At 39.7% G+C, this 20,851-nt stretch overlaps 1 protein-coding gene across 7 annotated transcripts in view; it reads left to right on the plus strand.

The window, feature by feature from the left end:
* The window catches only part of SSH2 (slingshot protein phosphatase 2), a 238,218-nt gene that overhangs the window by 201,834 nt on the left and 15,533 nt on the right, over window positions 1-20,851 (plus strand). For all 7 annotated transcript variants that reach the window (XM_061175653.1, XM_061175656.1, XM_061175655.1 and 4 more), the window contains 4 exons: window positions 3,612-3,705; window positions 3,840-3,968; window positions 12,954-13,000; window positions 17,681-17,827. In XM_061175653.1, coding sequence (XP_061031636.1) covers window positions 3,612-3,705; window positions 3,840-3,968; window positions 12,954-13,000; window positions 17,681-17,827 — 417 coding nt within the window. The remainder of the gene's footprint in view (window positions 1-3,611; window positions 3,706-3,839; window positions 3,969-12,953; window positions 13,001-17,680; window positions 17,828-20,851) is intronic.

Consider the following 20,851-nt stretch of genomic DNA (forward strand, 5'->3'; position numbering starts at 1 on the left):
GGATCATGGAAGTCCTCTCTGTTGTGTTCTCGGGGGTCAGAACCAGCATGTTCCTCCCTAATCTCTCCTCTTAGGGAATTAACCTTACCAGTGATATTAGTCATTGTCTGCACTACACATCTGCCACGCAAAGAAACCTGTCCTTTCTGTTGTGTGCAAAGGCCTGAAGAGTTTCCTGGGCACAGTGGAGTCTCCATAGTTAAGAACTGCAATACCATAAAATCCCATTAATTCAGATTCCACTAATTTGAAATTTGAGTTTAAAGGAGTTAGGCTGAAGTCTGACTTTCCATTATCTTAAAAGAAGCATTTCCTAAGCAAATTAATGACATAGAGAAGCTTTTAGAGGGATGTTGCTAATACTTAAGAAAACAAGATGTTTCCAGTCAATTTAGAATACATACGTTGTTATGCTAATTTTTAACTGATTTCTGTTCAAATTTTTAAAAATATATATTGTAATTTCTGTCTTACTCAGCCCCACATTTGCCTTGTTAGGTCTGTAACATTTTTATTAAATCTCCCTGCTGTACTGCAAATTGGATAGCCTAAGGTGGAGCTGATGTTTATTTCCTTTTTAGGTCTATGTGTTGAAACTTATGTGACTATTTTGGAAATTTTTTCACACTTAGTTCCTGCTTTGGAAATTAATCAGGATGTTTATTTTGCTCTGAATTGATTTTTCTGCACTTCCAAGGTGTTCTACATCTGGGAAAGAAGAGTAGCTACTTGCTAAATGGTCTTACAAACCTTTACCTTCAGATTCCTAAAGTGATACCAAAACAATTCATGATTCTTTTTTTAAAGGCTTAATTTAGATAATAAATGCTTTTTACTAGAAAAGGTGAAATTTCCAAGAATTGTGTGAATGGAACAGTCAAAAAAAAACAGTGAAAGCTTTTTTGTATAGGGTATTATTGGTACGAGGACCAGTTAGTACTAGTAGCTCTAGTCCTTTCAAGATTGCACAGTAACTGGGGCTTCCCTGGTGGCGCAGCGGTTCGGAATATGCCTGCCAGTGCAGGGGACATGGGTTCAAGCCCTGGTCCGGGAAGATCCCACATGCCATGAAGCAGCTAGGCCCATTCGCCACAACTACTGAGCCTGCACTCTAGAGCCCGCGAGCCACAACTACTGCAGCCTGCGCGCCTAGAGCCCGTGAAAAGCCATCGCAATGAGAAGCCCGCGCACTGCAACGAAGAGTAGCCCCCAATCACGCAACTAGAAAAGGCCCGCGGGCAGCAACGAAGACCCAGCGCAGCCATAAATAAATAAATAAACAAACAAATAAATAAGATTCCACAGTAACTAAAAAGATAAGGATAGTATGTATGGCTTTCAGAATCGTGGGCAGTGTTATTGATTTCATGCTTTATGACTGGTTGATGGGTATTGGAGAAATGGATGTCTCATCTGGTTCATAAATGGACATTTTGAATCAGACTTTTCATTTTTCCTGATTTTATTAGAGAAGATTTGGAAATTACAGCACAAAAAGGAAAGAAAATGAAATTGCCCATAATCTCTCTCTGTCCCTGAGCAAAAAAAATAATAATAATTATGTAAAATGTAGTCCCTGGCACATGGTAAAGGCTCATTAAATGTTAATTCTTACTAGGTACAATATAACCACAATTTAAGATATATTTAATAAACAAATGTCTATCTGTCTATAGAAAAAGAGACTGAGAGCTGTAGGTGAGAGTATTAATAATGACAGGGGGATTTTCAGTGATTTTTATTTTCTTTGTGTGTATATGTATTTTCCAGATTTTTCTCTAGTGAAATCAAGGGAGAAAGTATGTTTGTGTTGTAATGCTTTTCCATTCCCTCTTCTTCCCTAAGTTGACTAGAAAAGCCTAAAAAATAATGCTGAGGATACAGAAGAGAATGTATGCCAAAATGGACTTAAGTGCTCTACTGTGAATAAAGTTTCTATTTTGAAATCCAAGGAAGGTAGAGCAGGGAACATAGGTGTATGGTGCCTCCAGTGTACGTCAGATGTTATGCCAGGCGCTTCATACATGGTATCTCATTTAATTCTCATAAAAACCTCGTGAGGCAGAGGTTCGCATTTTATAGAAAAGGCAGTTCGCATTTTATAGAAAAGGAAACAGAGGTTCAGCAAAGGGAAGGTATTTGTTCAAGGTCATACCACTAGTAAGTAGCAGGGCTGGGATTAAAACCCAGGTATGTCTGCTCCCAAACCACTCTGGCCCAACAAATGTGAAGGATTGGGAGAAAGTCTGCTAAACTAGGGAATCGAACCAATGCACACAGGTGCTAAAATTTGTTTTTTACCAATATTTATTTTTAGTAGAAGACTGAAATGTATAACTTTCTACCATTAGCTATGTCTAGGAAAAATGGTGGGGAGCATGGTTAAGAATGTTAATCCTAGTCAAGACAGGGATGCTTTGGCCGATTGACAGGGAATTGGCAGAGGCGTTAGCTATACTCTGCAGGGTTCGTGAGAAACTAAGAGTCCAAGTGGTGGGGAGCCCCAAGGTTGTGGGGTCAGAGCATCCATCTTTGGAGATTACACTGAAGCTATTTTTGCAGCCAGTGATAAGGCCGTAGGCAGCAAGGGCAGGCAGGATGCCTGAAGGCTTAGTCCATTTCCATCTCCAAATAAGGAAGTGTACAGGGCAGATACCTTTCTCAAGTAGGTAGGAGGGAAAGATGAGACAGAAAGTGCTCTCTGTTAGCCTCACTCAAATTCTGCATAATATGAAATAATGCTTTTAGAGAGAAGCATCTAGTTATGTTGAACCAGTATCTTTCCAGTAATTGGAGAATCAGCTTCCTAGTTTGATTTCATAGTAAAGTTCCAAGGGAAATTTTTGTTTTTAAGAGAGTCAGAAGACTAAGGGAAGCAACATAATCTTGCAGGTAGAGTGTTAGGCTGGACGGAGAGTTCTGGGTCTCCTGCCAGTGAAAGTGATGGTTGGTATGTCATTTAACCTTTTAGCTGTTTATTTCCTTTATCTGTAAAATGGGGATAATAATTTCACAGAGATATTGGTGAGAGCTTTTGTGAAAACGAAAACATTTTGGATGGAGTACTCCAGGTAGCTAATCCTTAAAATCCATTTTGGAAGAGAATTTGCTTCATTGAAGAAGGCAGAAATCACTCTTCTCTCTTTCGCATTTTTCTAGAACCGTAGCAACAAATGGTCAGCATTGGGTGGCATTTTTAAGCTACAGAAGACCCAGTTCCATAGTAGGTCACACCACTGGTCTTCCCAGCTTGGTATTCTAGCTCAGCAAGTGGTACTCAGGGGTACTTGATGGGAAATGGTCCTCCATTAAAGTATTACACTCAGTATAGCTTATTTGTCTTTTACTCCTTCTTGGATCTGTATACGTGAATATATTTATGGGCTTTTAGACATGTACAATCTCTTCAAGTAATAATTTCTACATGTTTATATTCTGTACATTCTGAAAAGAAACTTTTTAAAGTATAATTTTCTTTTTCCCATGCCTCCAGAATATAAATTTAAGGGTAACAAAGGGAAGGCCTGCCAGTTTGGAAACATAATCAGATGGCACATTCATTAACTTGGTCAAATTCCTCCTAAGAAAAATCACCATCTCTCTCTTCTCAGACCAACTGAACGTGAGCGAACAGAAAGGCTAATTAAAACCAAATTAAGGGAGATTATGATGCAGAAGGATTTGGAGAATATCACATCCAAAGAGGTAAGAGACCTTGAGTCCCCATTGTTCCAAGGCTAGAGGTAGAATAATAATAGGAGTGGGGCTAGAAATGGTGAGTGATTGAAAGTCCAGAGGGACTTTTCAGAGATTAGTACAAAATGTCATCTCTGTTTCAGATACGAACTGAATTGGAAATGCAAATGGTGTGCAACTTGCGAGAATTCAAGGAATTTATAGATAATGAAATGATAGTGATCCTTGGTCAGATGGATAGCCCTACACAGATATTTGAGCACGTGTTCTTGGTAAGTCTTAGGGCCACTTTAAAGGGGTGTGCTGGGGCTAGTCCATACCAACTCATGGGGGCGGGGACGATTATCAAATTTTATTATATTTAGAAAAAATGTAACTTACATTAAAAACAAAGGTCATAAATACTCAAACCTCATCACTTCCTATAGTTTACTACATTTTACTATTATCTGTGCTCTTAAGGTTATTTACATCTGTTGTATGATGGAAATGTTATATAATGGTGTGCTTCTGCTCATCTCTTCCCAATTCCTCAGTGACATCAATTGACTATGGTGGGAAAATTTACACCGAGGAAATTGGCAAATGCTACAGATCAGGCCTTTCTTACCCATGGGTTGTTAAAGATCTCATCTGTCCTACATAATAGAGCCACAAAGCAGACCAGTCCACAGTAGTTTTATACAGTGTATCCAAAAAGAATGATCCTTTTTGAGGCCACTCTTTTAAATCTGCCAAATGGGTCTAAGATCTGATATATCTGAACAGAGCAGAAAACTACTTATAACAAAGACTATTGGACTTGTAAAACATTTGGGACCTTGTAGCTACATTTTTAGTCCCTCAATTACTTTTTGATTACCAAATCTTCAGTGACTTAAAATTGTTCTTCATGGTACCTGAACATTCAGTGGCTTGTAATTAGCCCAAGGAGATCTCTCTGACAGATGGATTAGGAAAGCTTCTAAAATCCTAAGACCTATTTATCTCCCAAATGTTAAAGAGTTCTAGTTTTCATCTGTACATGGTAGTGGGAACAAGGATAACAAGGATAATTGAAGTCAGTGGGGAACACCAAAACCTCACTTTTATTTCCAATTCCCACATACTTTGACTAAAAATGCTAACAAGGAACTAAATCGATTGGTTTGAATTTCACTTCCTTTCTCTGGTAAGGACATTTGTGAAGTGATTAGAAGCTGGGAAACAGGAGAGAAGAGGAATAAATATGCACAGGAACTGAATAAACTGCATCATCTCACCCTGAATATAAGAGTTTATTTCACCAAGCAGTCAGACTTCATGCCATTGAAGGCTCGTGCCCTGAATTAACTTGTTGACACTTTGGAGTATGTATGCTTGTCAAGTGATTCATGGTGGTGTTTAGCTATGAAATTACTCATGAAAAGCTGTGAGCTGGGAGGGGAGCTTCTTTTCTTTACTTTAACTTGACCAATGTGTGTTGCCATTTCTCGATGTAGATCATACGGCAAAACTGTCATTGACCTTTCCATTTGTATAGCACCTGGCTTTGTTGTCTTTTGTGTGTAATTCCATGAGGGTTCACATATTCCCTGCTCTTGTATCCTTGGAAATAATTTTTGTGTTGTGCATAGAAAACTTATGAGTCACTCATTCAAATGGACCCTGCCCCCAACTGTCTCCATGTAACAGGACTAATTTTTATGAAGGGCAAGTGCCTGTAGCCAAAAATAACTCGTTTGAAAGTGACCAAAGCTATAAACTTGCAAGTTGCTTTCCCATTGAGCTTAGATCTTAATACCTCAAAGGACGTAGACATGACGAATATCAAATTCAGTCACTATCTAACTGTTTAATTTCAGACATGCTTCCCTGTGTCTCTGATGCCACCCGCTCAAGAACTACCTTCTCCTTACCCCTTCCTCAAATGGTACTATTTTAGGACATATAAATTTTAACAGTACTCTGAGCAGAAAGAACAATCCAGTTCTCCCCAAATTAGTCGCTAATCAACTAGAAATGCATTTGAGTATTTGTATCACTAAATTCATCCTATTATTTCATGATTATTGGTGTAGTCTTCTGTCTTGGGTTTTTCTCTTATTACAAAAATAATTCATGTTCGTTATAGAAAATTTAGACAACTTCAGAAGACAATAAATGACATTTAATCAACACCAAGAGAGATAAGCACTATTATCTTTCATTATATAATATTGCCTTCTAGTTCTTTTTAACTTTTTTAATATGTATCTATATACATATTTTTGAAAAAAGGAAAATGTATTCAGCTTCAGATATAATTCTGTTTTCTCGAGAATGGACATGTTCTTTGCATTGTGAATATTTTTCTCATTTGGGAAAAAAACTTTCAAACTGGAGAATCCTGAAATTTAACTCTTATCCAACCAAATAAGTACATGAACAGGTTGTCTAAACATCTTATTGTATTTCTTCCGTGATGGCTTCTTCCCTTTGTTTATACCACCATATCCTGTGTCCAGACCCCTATCTCTTCTCCAGTGAGTCTGTGCTCTGCTGGCTTTCCCAGCAGTTGACACAGAAAAAGAGGTTTTATCCAAACTGTAAGTGGTGTTGTTAATTTTCTGCAAAGTCATTTCATCTGTGCGTAGCTGCCATGCCTGGAGCGCAAGCAGATTGTGTGAAGGGGTGCAGCAGGATTTCTCCCCTCCCTTTGGAAGAATGCGCGGCTTAGTAGTGCACTGCACAGAGATGTTTATTTGGAAAGGTGTCCAGCTGATATGGAGAAGAAAAGTATAGAGCGTAGTTTAAAGAAAATCTGCAGCGAGAAGCCAGGATTGACTGGTTGGAAGCCAGGGTATTTCCAGAAAAAGCAGTTCTTCCACACCCTTACGAGTGTACTACTTCTCTGAGCTGGAAGCCTTTGCCAACCAAATCTCGTATCAGCAGCTCTCCTGGAGGCTGTCCGGTTTGGCTGAGAAAATGCTAGATGTGAACAGAGAGCCTTTGCAGAAAGGCAGGCAGCATTCTTAGTTAAACTAGGGAAACACAGTAATATTGGACAGGCAACCAGTAATGTTGTTTGTGAATGAGAAAGAAGTCAGAATTTTACTGCTGATTGTTATCTTTTTCAAGATTTGACATTACAAATCCTTTTAAAGTAGAGTTTTGGTTTCAAAGAAAAATTAAGTCTCATATTCATGATTTTTGCCCCTCAACTGGAGATGTGTAGCATAAACTTTTTAGAAGAAAAAGTTATCGATCCTGTGCCTGGCTGCCACAGTAAAGTGACTCACAGCATTGAGGCTGTAGGTATGGTATGATAAAGATTTGGACAGGGATACCAATCCTTGAAGATTATGTCGAGTTGTATGATCTTTGCAGAACCCCCAGTACAGTCGTCCTTCTTTGCCGTAAATGTGCTCTCCTCTTCTATTTTGCTTGGAACTTTTGGACCCCAACAAGGTTATTTCCTAAGGATAACATTTTTTTTTTTTTAACTTCAGGCAATTTTAGTTTTCATCCCAATTTGGAACTTACAGAATTCTTCCCTTTTTTTGGGGAGGTGGGGGTGGAGTATAGCCGATTAACAATGTTGTGATAGTTTCAGGTGCACAGCAAAGCAACTCAGCCATACATATACATCCATTCTCCCCCAGACTCCTACATAACTTTGAGCAGAGTTAGGCCCCTGTGCTATACAGTAGGTCCTTGTTGGGTATCCATCTTAAATATAGCAGTGCATACATGTTGATCCCAAACTCCCTAACTATCCTTTCCCCGCACCCTTCCCCCCTGGTAACCATAAGTTCGTTCTCTAAGTCTATGAGTCTGTTTCTGTTTTGTAAATGAGTTCATTTGTATCATTTCTTTTTAGATTCCGCATATAAGGGATATCATATATTTCTCTTTCTCTTTCTGACTTACTTCACTCAGTATGACAATCTCTGGGTCCATCCATATTGCTGCAAATGGCATTATTTCATCCTTTTAATGGCTGAATAATATTCCATTGTATATATGAACCACATCTTCTTTATCCATTCCTCTGTCAATGGACATTTAGGTTGCTTCCATGTCTTGGCTATTGTAAACAGTGCTGCAGTGAACACTGGGGTGCATGTACTAAGGATAATATTTTAAAAGAAATCAGTCACTTCAGTCTTTGGGCCAGAGTACAGTGTAGGTGAACCAGAGTGAAAGGTGGAAGTGAACTTATTTAAAAACTGTAGGAGCAGGACTTCCCTGGTGGCGCAGTGGTTAGGAATCTGCCTGCCAATGCAGGGGACATGGGTTCGATCCCTGGTCCGGGAAGATCCCACATGCTGCGGAGCAACTAAACCGGTGTGCCACAACTACTGAGCCTGCGTGCCACAACTACTGAAGCCCACGTGCCTAGAGCCCATGCTCCTCAACAAGAGAAGCCACTGCAATGAGAAGCCTGCACACTGCAACGAAGAGTAGCCCCCACTCGCCGCAACTAGAGAAAGCCCGCGCGCAGCAACGAAGACCCATCGCAGCCAAAAATAAATAAATTTATTTTTTAAAAAATGTATTACAGTATAGTTTCAAGATTTCATTTTATACGTCCATACAATTAAAATATGCTTTGCATAATTACATAGAACTTACCGAAAACCCCCATGGAATTATGTCACTGCCTGAGAAGCATGGAGGAAAAAAAAAAGAGAGATTGAGTCTGTTGAGGACCCCACGGGGGCTAATATGCATGGCATTTGTATTGAGGACAGAAAAGTAATTACACCATGTTGATTCCAGTTCTTTCAGGTTGAACCTGAAACAGCCCTAAGCAGAGCCCAAGTCACTTTATATGGGCTTCACTGAGTCAGTAGCTGATGCGTTTAATTTATTTTGTTTCTGGATATGTGTCATTTCAGATTGTCAGTTTGAAGTTTCTCTGGACAGGTAAATGAAAACCATGGACTTTTACCATCACATCAGGGTTATTTCCATCTAGCTGTACAGAATTCCGCAGAGGATTTAGATTTCTAAATTAAGGAGTGAGGTGGTCACATTTCCCTGGCTCCAATTTAGCCACTCAACCCTTATTGCTTGGCTTCTGTCTCCTTGAAAGTCCTTTTTTTTTTTTTTTTTTTTTAAATAATTCTTACCTCTTTCTTTGGTATGGGAGCCAGTTTTCTAAGTTTGAGCACAGAGTCTTCAGAACCTCTTATATTTTTTTTAAAGCAAGTCAGGTGAGCCCTGGTCTGTAGAAAAGATCAGTCATCCGTCACTTACTGACTGTTTTCCTAAATGTAGTTCACAGCATCCTTGAGATCTCCTAGTTCGATGGCCAAATTACAGATCACTTGTAATACGAAGATAGTGCTTACATAACACTTGACAATTTTCAGAGTGCTTCATTTACTTATCTCATTTGATGATTTATTCAACAAGCATTTGTTGATCCTCTTTGTTGTGCCTGGCATGAGGCTAGATATTTGTGCAGTCTGATCTAATTCCATAAGGAGGGAGTGATGACCATATCAAGATAAATACTCATAGAAGGCCAGTGGAATAAGGTTACAAAGGTGACCTCTGGATTAGACAATTAGAAGAGGTCATTAGCAAGAGTGATGAGGGCAGAAACCACAGTGCTGTGGGTTGAGATACATGGGAAATGAGGAATTTTAGAAAGTGAGTATTAGATTGTATTTCTATGAATCTTGGCCATGAAAGGAAAATGAAAAGGACAGTGTCCAGAGGAGGATTTAGGATGGAGAGAGGGTTTTCCATTTTAATATGAAAGAAATGTGAGGGTGGGGGGGGAGGTGTTGGCTTATAAACAATAGAAACTTATTACAGTTCTGGAGAGGCTGGAAGTCTTGAGACCAGTGTGCCTGCATGGTCGGTGAGGGCCCTCTTCCAGGTCACAGACTTCTCTTTGTATTCTTACATGGCAAAAGGAATGGGGAGAAACTTTATATTTGTAGTTTGAGGGGAAGCTATCCATTAGATTCCTAGGACTAGGGTGGGAGGAGTGTTTCATTTTACAGATAAGGAAAGTGAAGACAGAGAGGTTAAGCAGTTTGCCCAAGGTCCCCCAGTCAGAGGGGGAGTTGGGACTTGAACCTGAGTCTTCTAAAGCTAAATTCCACTTAATGCATTATTCTGAAATTGATAAATTCTTATTTTTAAATGTTTGCCTTTTCAAAAGACATGAACAGATAGCTCAAAGACAGAAAATGGACCTGAAACATTGAAGAGTTGCTCACTTTTACGCTTAACAGAAATGCAAATTAAAATTACACTGAGATAACATTTCATGCCTATCAGTTTGGAAAAGATTCAAAAGCTTAACCACACATTTTGTTGGCAAGGCTATGGGGAAAGTGGCACTGTGATGTGGAGTGGGTCTGAGGATATATTGTAAAGTGAAGAAAGCAAAGAACAAAAAAAGCATATGTAGTAAAGTACTTTTGTGTAAGTCAGAGTGGTAAGTATATATTTGCTTATTTTTTTCAAAATACAACATAGGTAGAATAAGCCACAAACTAATAAAAAACGGTTACCCATGGGGATTGAGGAGATGGGGGTGGGAGTGAGACTTCAAGTTTACTTTTTAATAAACTTTTGACTTTCAATATTATAAAAGTCTTGTATATTCAAAAATATGGAAAACATGGAAGAAAAAACACACCCTAAAATTGAATATAAACAGGAGCAAATGAACCCAAATACATACCAAATTGATAACCTCACAGAAAGAAATTAATTCAAATAACTTAAGCATAATACTCTAATTGTACCCCTTAGTGGGATATAATAAGGAAAAAAAAAGAAATGCAAAGAAAATTTGAACTTAATATTTTTGTTATTGGTTTTGGTATTGGTGTAATAATGTTAAAACTATTTTGTAAGTAGAGTAAATGAGTTGTTGGGAACCAAAGTCCTCACCGTGGAGTAAGGAGCTATAAACAGTGTGGGAGAGGCAAGAAAGAAAGGAAGAACCTTGTGGTGTTGAATTAATTTCAATTGAAGGTACCAATATAAACTCAGTATTTTTTTAGAAATATTTCCTAGATCTGACCACTGAAAAGTTTTAGAAACAATGACACCCAGTAGTTAGGAGCATACCTAATTAATGCCCAGATCTTGGTTACAAAATATCATTCTTCACTAAAAGGAACCAGGGCTCCTTGGGGAACTGGCTGATTGTACTCACAAAGTGAATCCGGAACAACTTTTTGTACCACAAAGCATGGATGTGCTCAAAGACTAATGGAATCATATCAAAAGGAACCTGTTTGAAGAGATTCCCACTGGCCAAATTCCGGACAATCTGCATGTCCAAAAAAAAAAAGATGGTAATGGATTATAACATTCTAAATACAAAAAGAATTCAAGAGTCCATAGTGACACTTCAGTAAAGGGTGTGATGATTGATTAGGTGAGACTCTTTTACAGAAGAATGCCAGCTAACTTGCAGAAGGAATGATGGAATTAGAAAATTACCGTTTTGTAACCTCCAGTAGAATAATTCATTTGGGCAAGATCGGCAATTGATGCTGAAATCATAGGGCAAAAAGATTACTTTGGCTTTCACACGGCTTCAAAGATTACTATAGACTACTAATTAATTTCAAAGGAACCTTTACAATAGAGGGATGTGGCAGACACAAAGGTATCTACCAAGAATTCAAACTCAGTCTGACAAATAATGGGACAAACTGACATTATGTGCCTCATGATTTGATGCAGTACGAAGTACACAATATCTCCCTTGTAATATTCTTTTTTTATATAAATTTATTTATTTTATTTATTTATTTTTGGCTGTGTTGGGTCTTCGTTGCTGTGCGCGGGCTTTTTCTAGTTGCGGTGAGCGGGGGCTACTCTTCGTTGTGGTGCACGGGCTTCTCATTGTGGTGGCTTCTCTTGTTACAGAGCACGGGCTCTAGGGCACATGGGCTTCAGCAGTCGTGGCACGCAGGCTCTAGAGCGTAGGCTCAGTAGTTGTGGCGCAGAGACTTAGTTGCTCCGCGGCATGTGGGATCTTCTCAGACCAGGGCTTGAACCCGTGTCCCCTGCGTTGGCAGGCGGATTCTTAAGCACTGTGCCGCCAGGAAAGCCCTCCCTTGTCATATTCTTGCCAGGAATGTTTGACCTGAATCTAATCATCAGGAAACAATCAGATAAATCCAGGTTGTGGGGAGCTCTCCAGTATTACAGACCTGCAGTCTACAAAAATGTCAATATCATGAAAGACAAAATAAGTAAAGGCACAGGGGTGGACTGTTCTAGATTAAAGACATGGCAACTAAATGCACAGTATGATTCTTGATTGAATGAATATAAAGGACATTTTGAGGGCAATTTTTAAAATTTACATATAGATGATGTATTAGATTATTATTGTATTAATGTTATCTTTCTTGGTTGCAAAAATGGAATTATATAGGAGAATATTCTTGTTCTTAAATGATACATGATCAAGTACTGAAGTGTCATGATGCTCAAGTTACTTAAATGGTTCAGATAAAAAAAATGTATGATGTATATCGAAAGAAAGGGAAGGAGAGCAAGAAAGCAAATATGGCAAAATATTAACAATTGCTGTATCTTGCAGATAATCTATAGAAACATTTTCCTTTAAATTTTGCACATCATGTTTCCCTCATTTGTTTGACTATTTCACTCTCTCCCCCTACAGACATACACACACACCGTACCATCCCAACTTCTTAGATGCAACATAATGCACTAGAAAAAGTGTGGGTTTTAAAATGAAATCCAGTTTTAATTCATAATAATGCCACTCTGTTCATTTAAGAATACCTGCCAGGTGCCAGGCACTGTGCAGGAGTTTCCATAGAGAACAAGAGACCTGGTTGCTGCCCTCAAGAAGCTTGTATTATAGTGGAGGAGAAAGGTAGTAAATAAGCACATAAATAAATATACAAGTAAAAATAGTGATGCATGCTACTGATAAAATAGACTACTATAAACAAGAGTGACAGACGACATTTAACTTAGATTGGAGAGTGGTCAAAGAAACCTTTCCAGCAATGTGACCTTGAGCAAATATTATCTGAATTCTATAAGGGTTGGTTTTCATATCTCTAAAAAATGAAGGTAACTTTCTTACTCTATCATTTGTGGAAACTGAATATGATAGCATATAAAGTACCTGGCACATAGAGAGGTAACTTGGTAGATGTTATTGGCCTTCTTTTTAGAAACTCTGTTTCTTCCCTCACAGGACTCCTTTTCAAGTATTGTATTTGGTTCATTGGCTAATACTCTCCAACCTTGTCTTTTTGGTTCCACAGGGCTCGGAATGGAATGCCTCTAACTTAGAGGATTTACAGAACCGAGGGTAAGCACACAGAGCAATTGCTGACACCCCCATGTCACAGAAATCACTGTTTTATCTTTACATTTTCCCATCAGAGAGGTGTCAGTGAGTAACTTTAAGCTTAAGAGTTGCTTCCAGTTGATTCTTACTGGGTGTAATTGAATAAAAATTAAAATGGCTATTCTCCCACTGTTTCATCCCCCCACCTCCGAAGAAAGATCAACTGTTTCAGTGGAAAGGCTTTCAAAAACAAATGTGCTAGCCTTTCATGCTGTTTAAAACCAAATCTAGTTATTGACTCCCTTTTTTTTTTTTTTTTTAAGAGCAGTTTAAGGTTCACAGCAAAATTGAGGGGAAGGTACAGAGAGTTCCCATATACTCCCTGCCCCACACATGCATAGTCTCCCCATTCTCAACATCCCCACCGGAGAGATACATTTTTTACAACTGATGAACCTACATTGACACCTCGTAATCATCTGAAGTCCATAGTTCATGTTACAGTTCACTCTTAGTGCTGTACGTTCTATGGCTTTGGACAAATGTATAATGACCATGTGTCCATCACGATGGCATCATACAGAGTATTTTCAGTGCCCTAAAAATCCTCTGTGCTCTGTCCATTTATTCCCCACCCCCACCCCCTGGCAACCACTGATCTTTTTACTGTCTCTCTAGACTTTGGTTCCTATTTTTATGTAAGAGTACACAGAACTGCATATGCTGGGTTCACAGGTCTTTATTAAACATTTATTGAGCAACTTCTGTAGGCCAAGCACAGTGCTAGATGCTAGGGATCCAAAGAAAAATAAGACTCAGTTCCTATCCTCTTATAGTAAGGTGCATGAAGACTAAGTAGGTTATAAATATAAAAGAGACAGTGTAAAATTGAACAAGAAGACTGACCTTGTAGTAAGAAATGTGTTCCTAAGCGGCATGGTTATGAGTTTGATTGAAGCAACTGAGACCACAGTGAACATTCAGCAAGCAAAAAGCTGCCATGCTTCCCTTTTCACTTCTTAGCTAATGCCTAACTCTTTCACTGAACTCGGCCTTAGGAGGTCAGATCATTCCAGTAAGAGAAGAGAAAATCATGTCTGGAAATTGGCCATTCTAACTCTTCATTTTGGACAGAGATAAGACCTACTGAGACTCAAGAGATAGTGATGACTCCCTGACTGGTTGCTGGCTGCCTGTTTTCTCAGCTACAAGTCAGCCTTCTGGTTATCTTTAACGTGATTAGATGCATACTTCCTACTTTTCCCTCAGAAGAAAGGAAGCCAAGTGATTATACAAAGAGTTCTTGGGGGGGGATGGAAATCTGGTTACTTAATATTAAGGTATGAAAATAAATAGAACTTGGAAAATTTAAGTTGATAAGGATTGAATCAGAAGTTCTTGAAAGCAGAGACCATATCTTAGTTTTGTGTGACACATACCTAGCTCAGAGCCTTATATCAAAAGGGTGCCCGGTAAATGTGAAGGAATGATAGAAAAATTGACAGAATGTGACCTGCAGGAAACTAGCACCTGATACAGTGTTTAATATGAAATCTGAGATTTGATAGAGCACTGCCTGCCAAATGCATTAGAATCACTTCATGCATATATTCACTTTGACTTTTGACTTATATCCCCAGCTGGAGATGAGACCTATTTATCTCATTTACTACTTACAATGCTAAATTATAGAACACAGAAAAAAGACAAGTATGGTTAGATGCTCAGACATCTACTTAGATCTTATTTCTTAAATTCACTGGTGCTTAAACTTTAATGGATGAAGGATTTCCCAGGTGGCACAGTGGTTAAGAATCCACCTGCCAATGCAGGGGACACGGGTTCGAGCCCTGGTCCGGGAAGATCCCACCTGCTGTGGAGCAACTAAACTAAGCCCGTGCACCACAACTACTGAGCCTGCGCTCTAGAGCCCACAAGCCACAACTGCTGAACCCACGTGCCACAACTACTGAAACCCTCGCGCCTAGAGCCCATGCTCCGCAACGAGAGGCCACTGCAATGAGAAGCCCTTGCACCGCAACGAAGAGTATCCCCCACTCCCCGCAACTAGAGAAAGCCCGTGCACAGAAACGAAGACCCAACACAGCCAAAAATAAATAAATAAAAATTAAATAAATTTATTAAAAAAAAAAACTTCAATGGATCAAGAATTATAGTTCAGGGATCTGTACACAAAACATGTATATTGCCCCCTGTGGATGATTAAGGGATTTTTCAAGTGTAATTTTGACAATAAGGCCATTTTCTCCCAATCCACTGATTTTAGAACTCCAAGTAAAATGCTGTTCCTTACAAAGCATTGTAAGGAATAGCTTACAATGAAGTGTAAGAATGACAAGTTGCAGGGAGTGCCATTTCCAATTGGTAGTGGCTGACTAGACTTCTGTAATGAAAAAGATTGGGAAACCCTGTCCTGCTATAATCCATTACTGAAGTATGGGATTGGGGATGGGAAGGTTGTTCATTTTTATTTTAAATGAAATAAGAGGAAGTGTGCTTGCCTTTTTTTCTGACAGTTTTGAGATATAATTCACATATATCGTTCACCCTTTTAAAATGTGTACTTCAGTGCTTTTTAGTATATTCACAGAGCTGTGCAACAATCAATTCAGAACATTTTTTTCCAACCCAAAAGGAAAGCCTGTACCCTTTGGCAGTCACCCCCATTTCCCTTCCTCCCTTCAGCTCCTAGAAACTACTAGCCTACTTTCTGTCTCTATACATTTGCCTATTCTGGACATTTCATTTATATGAAATTATACAATATGTAGTCTTTTAAGCATGGTTTATTTCACTTAACATTGTATTTTCAAGGTTTATCAATGTTGTACCATGTATTAGTACTTCATTCCTTTTTTATTGCCAAATAATATTCCATTATATGGAGATATATATACACATCACATTTTATTTGCCCATTCATCATTTGATGGGCCTTTGGGTTGTTTCCACTTTTTGGCTATTATGAATACTCTTAACGACCATTCATGTATGAATCTTTGGGTGGACATATGTTGTCATTTTCTCTTCAGTTTATGCCTAGGAGAGGACTTACAGGGTCATATGGTGGTAACCTTTTGGGGAACTGCTGGAGTGTTTTCCACAGGTGCATGTTGCTTGCTTTTTCTTAATTTTTTTTTTTTTTGGCCGTACCGCACGGCATGTGGGATCCTAGTTCCCCGACCAGGGAATCGAACCCTCGCCCCCTGCAGTGGAAGCGCCGAGTCTTAACCACTGGACCACCAGGGAAGCCCAGCTTGCTTTTTAAATTAAAAAGAAAAAATCCTTTCTAGTAATGGACTTTGATGCTAAGTTAAAACAGATTCAAACCATGTCCCAGAAAAATTTTGGTTGCTTGACCTTAACCACAGAATTGGTTAGCTTGGCTCTCCCTTTTTGTAGTCATTTCTCTGACTTCAGTGATTGGGTTTGTAGAACCCCACGTGTGGTTCTGAGAAGGAAGCAGCTTCTACAGAGGGAAATGAGTGAGTCTGTGCTGTGTCGTTGGAGTTGACAACAGTGATGTCTAAGTCCACACAGCACTGAGAAAAGATAATCCTTTGGCAGATTAAACCGAAGCATTTATTGAGATTGCACAGTGAGAGAGATAGCAAAAGAAATTTTTGATACAGAAACCATTTTCTGCAAGCCTGGGAGAACTCTCAGACACATCTGCTGCCATAGCAGCCAGGAATGCAGCCTAGAGAGTTAAGAGAGCTTTAAGTCCAACTTTCCTCTGACCCTCCCAGCCTGGCCTCACTTGCCTTCATGTAGTTTAAGGAGAGTAATAGAGCAAAACCTGACAACCTGGCATTTAGAAAGATAGGAGGGAATGTTTCCTTCTATTTTTTTTTTTCTTAAGGTACATGTTAATAGTCTGATTTAATACAGATGACTTCCAAAAAATAAATATTGTTGCTGGTAATTTTAGTGACTGCAGAGAAATTGTCAGATCATGGGCCTCAAGTTGATTCTTTGGAGTAAAATGCAAGGCATATTTTCAAAAGACTCTGAAAGATGAGATTGTATAACTAAACACAAACTGAAAATGGAATATAGATGTTGAACTTGGTAGACAGCTTTTCTCTCAGTAACTCCCTGGTACCCAGGTATGCCCAGGACCCTGTTATACAATTTCTGTATTAAATAAGGATAGCCTCTTAGGGTTTTTTTTTTTTTTTTTTTTAGCTTTCTTAAATATTTTAGTATTTAATTTCAGCCTCAGGAATAAACAAATTTGTTTTTTATTTATTTATTTTTATTTTTGGCTGCGTTGGGTCTTCGTTGCTGTGCATGGGCTTTCTCTAGTTGCGGTGAGCGGGGGCTACTCTTGGTTGCGGTGCGTGGGCTTCTCATTGTGGTGGCTTCTCTTGTTGTGGAGCACGGGCTCTAGGCGCGTGGGCTTCAGTAGTTGCGGCACTCAGGCTCAGTAGTTGTGGCTTGTGGGCTCTAGAGCGCAGGCTCAGTAGTTGTGGCGCATGGGCTTATTTGCTCCGCGGCATGCGAGATCTTCCCAGACCAGGGCTCGAACCCGTGTCCCCTGCATTGGCAGGCAGGTTCTTAACCACTGCACCACCAGGGAAGCCCAGGAGTAAGCAAGTTTTAAATAAGAAAAACAGCGCTGGGAATTGGATTTCGCCTGAGTAGCAGGGCTCACGTTCTCCATTCGTTTCCTCACAGGGTGCGATATATCTTGAATGTCACTCGAGAGATAGATAACTTCTTCCCAGGAGTCTTTGAGTATCACAACATTCGGGTATATGATGAAGAGGCAACGGATCTCCTGGCTTACTGGAATGACACTTACAAATTCATCTCTAAAGCAAAGTGAGTAATGGTCCCACACACATGTTCTGACCCCTCTTCCTTGTGCACCACACATGGTTGGGGTCTGAAAGCTGTAGATAACTTACTGATGATACTCAGAGGAAAGGAAGTTAAGAAAAAAAAGGAGACTGAGATCTCTTAATACTAGGAAAAAGATGACTAGTGACTTAATACTTTTGCTTTAAGTACATGAAGCCCCTGGAAGATGATCTCATGTTGGCTATTTCCATTGAGCACAAAATTAGAGAAAATAAACTCAAGCTGCAGTGAAAGAAATAGAAATGAGAGAAGGAAGAAATTCTGAAATAGAGAAGAAATTCTGAATGAGAGAAGGAAGAATTCTTAAGTTACCAATGGGGACACTTGGAAGTTATAGAATAGAAATTATTCCAGACACTTGGAACACTTGATCCTGCTCTCTGGAGACAAGGAGAGAAACAGTATGCTTTGGAAATCTTTTCCCATTCTTTTACTTTACTTTTATGATACTCTAAATAGTGAAATTTTTCTCTGGCCCTTCTGTTGTTGTCTTCCTTAAATTAATTAGTCCTTTTAGTGAAACAATTCCATAGTATTAATTTAGTGTTTAGTATTAGTATTAATATATCAACACTGGTTTTTTAAGTCCCTGGGGATTTCTTTGCCAGTCCTATTTATCCCTTCAATAGAAAAAACCGTCAGTAAGCATGTTGGCCACATTCCCTCCGCAGGTGGGGTGACACTCAGAGCCTCCCTGGCAGATGAGAGAGAAAAGACCCAGGCCCTCAGCAGTGAAAGCGTGGAGTCCTAACCACTGGACTGCCAGGGAATTCCCACTTCTGTTTTTAAAGTCCTCCTTCAAGAATGATACCACACCTCACTTAAGGGCCTTCATGGTCAGGAAATGCTTCCTCTTAGGTGTCCTGAATCCCCATACTCCAGCTCTGAGCCCATTCTCTCAGTCTCTAACCAGTACCTGAGAGACTGTTTTATACTGTTGAAGCTTCTGCCACTCATGGCATGCTTCCTGTGTGCCATGTACTTTACACATATTCTCTCCTCTACGTTCCAAAACCCAGAGAGGCATATGCTGTCTTCCTTCTGTACAGAAGAGGACAGACTGCAGAGATGAGGTTCAGAGATATTAACTAACTAGTGGTTGAGACAGGACTTGAACCTAAGATCATGTCTCATTTCAGTCCATCAAGTATATGGGAATAGTCTAGTTCCTTAAGGAAAGGGGACTGGAAAAGACTAGGCAAGTTGTCAGGGTTACAGCCAAAGAGGCTAGAGATCAAGGCGAGGCCCCAGTCCTAGTGAAGAGAAAGACTTGATTTCAGCAGGGCTGGGGTTAGAGGGAGATACGTGAGGCGCCCACATTACATTTACTGAGAGGCACGCACTCTCCATGTCCTGCAAGTATAGGTCAGCGTCTCAGAGTGAGTGCCTCTCCTTAAGTGGCACCCTGGGCATCTCATGTGTTTCACCCTAATGAGGGCCCTGGCGGTCCAGTGGTTAGGACTCCACACTTTCAGGGCCACTCTACCTACACGTGGGTGAGTTTAGGATTCCTAATATGATGCTGGGCTTAATCTGGACAATCTAGCACTTGAAGTGAGGGGGTGGGGTGGGCACTGAACCTGAAAGGTGAAATTGGGCTAGGTGAGAACTAACTGCAGATCCTTCATTACCTGAGTTAGAAGCCATCCACTGAAAAAGCCCAGTTCAAAATGAAGAAATGTTTTCATAGGAGTGGATTTCATAATTGTATTTTTCTTAAGATTGTCCAAGTTTGAGCACCTTCCGTGCCTGCAGGCATAGACCTGAAATTCGATGTATTAAAGTTGTCAGAGCTTGATGGTAGAATATAGAGCACATGTCTGAACTTCCATCTGAGTCACTGTGACTTGGCTTGCCAACTGTAGTCTAAGTGAAAACTCTGTGGTGCCATAAGCAAAACAAACATGTCCTAGTCATTTGGGATCACCTAAGCATACAGAGACACATATGCGCACCAACCATAGGACACTAAAATTTTACCTTTCTTTTGAGACTGTTTCAGTTATTCCGGACCATTCTCTCCATTCCCATAGCTTATCTGGCTGGCCCTCTCATTTTGGCACTTAACCTTATGCCTCCTTGCATTGGTGCTTAACTCATTCATGTGTGTCTGTCTCCAGCAGAAGGATTATAAGCTTCTGGAAGGAAGCTTGTCTCCTGTAATACAGTGAGTGAGTGGATGAATAGATTTCCCCTGTTAGGCTGACATGTACATTTTTTAATTTATTGGAATAACCACTTGGGAAGGATTCCAGCCCACGTACACTAGTGATAAGAGTAACTGTTCTTTTTTCCAAATTTTAAAATGTTGTTCCTACTTACAACTGACAGATCTAATCAGGAGATCCATAAGTTTGTTCATACATTTAGCAAATATTTGAAGGCTTACTCTGGGCCAGACACTGTGTTATTAGCAGAATTAGCATAGCTGAGTAATGCTCAGATCCAAGGTAATGAGCTCTGGCATAAGACTGAGGAGTTTTGTTTGTTTGTTTGTTAATGTCACTTTATGGTGACTTTGTTTTCTCTTTCTTCCACCCCATAAAAAAACACAAAAACAGCTAGTTATTCGTTCCACCCTCCTTGCTGAGAAAGCCATGTGGTGCATCACATGGTCCCATCCAGCTCCACGGGTTATATAGCCAGTCCCTAGACAGAACACGGGTGGTGGTGTTGTAAAAAGTAATATCCAGGGCTACATCTGAGTAAAGAGGAGAGTTAGTTTCATTTGGTTTGTGCTTTCCTCCCGGGACAGAACTCTTACTGGAACTGAAACTGGAAGCAACTCACAACATTTGGGTAAATTAGATGAATCACTGCCACACCTGTAATTCAATAGCATGCCAGCCGTCAACATGCCCCTGGGGCTGAGAGGACTGGCCTCCAGCCACACACAAAATGGGGTCCAGTCTCTAAATAGAAAATTTTCCTTCTGTGCTCTGTGACCAACTGTCATTGCAATTACCATTTTGAATTTTAATTGTC

Source organism: Eubalaena glacialis, chromosome 19, assembly GCF_028564815.1.
Source record: "Eubalaena glacialis isolate mEubGla1 chromosome 19, mEubGla1.1.hap2.+ XY, whole genome shotgun sequence".
Classification (NCBI taxonomy): Eukaryota; Metazoa; Chordata; class Mammalia; order Artiodactyla; family Balaenidae; genus Eubalaena; species Eubalaena glacialis.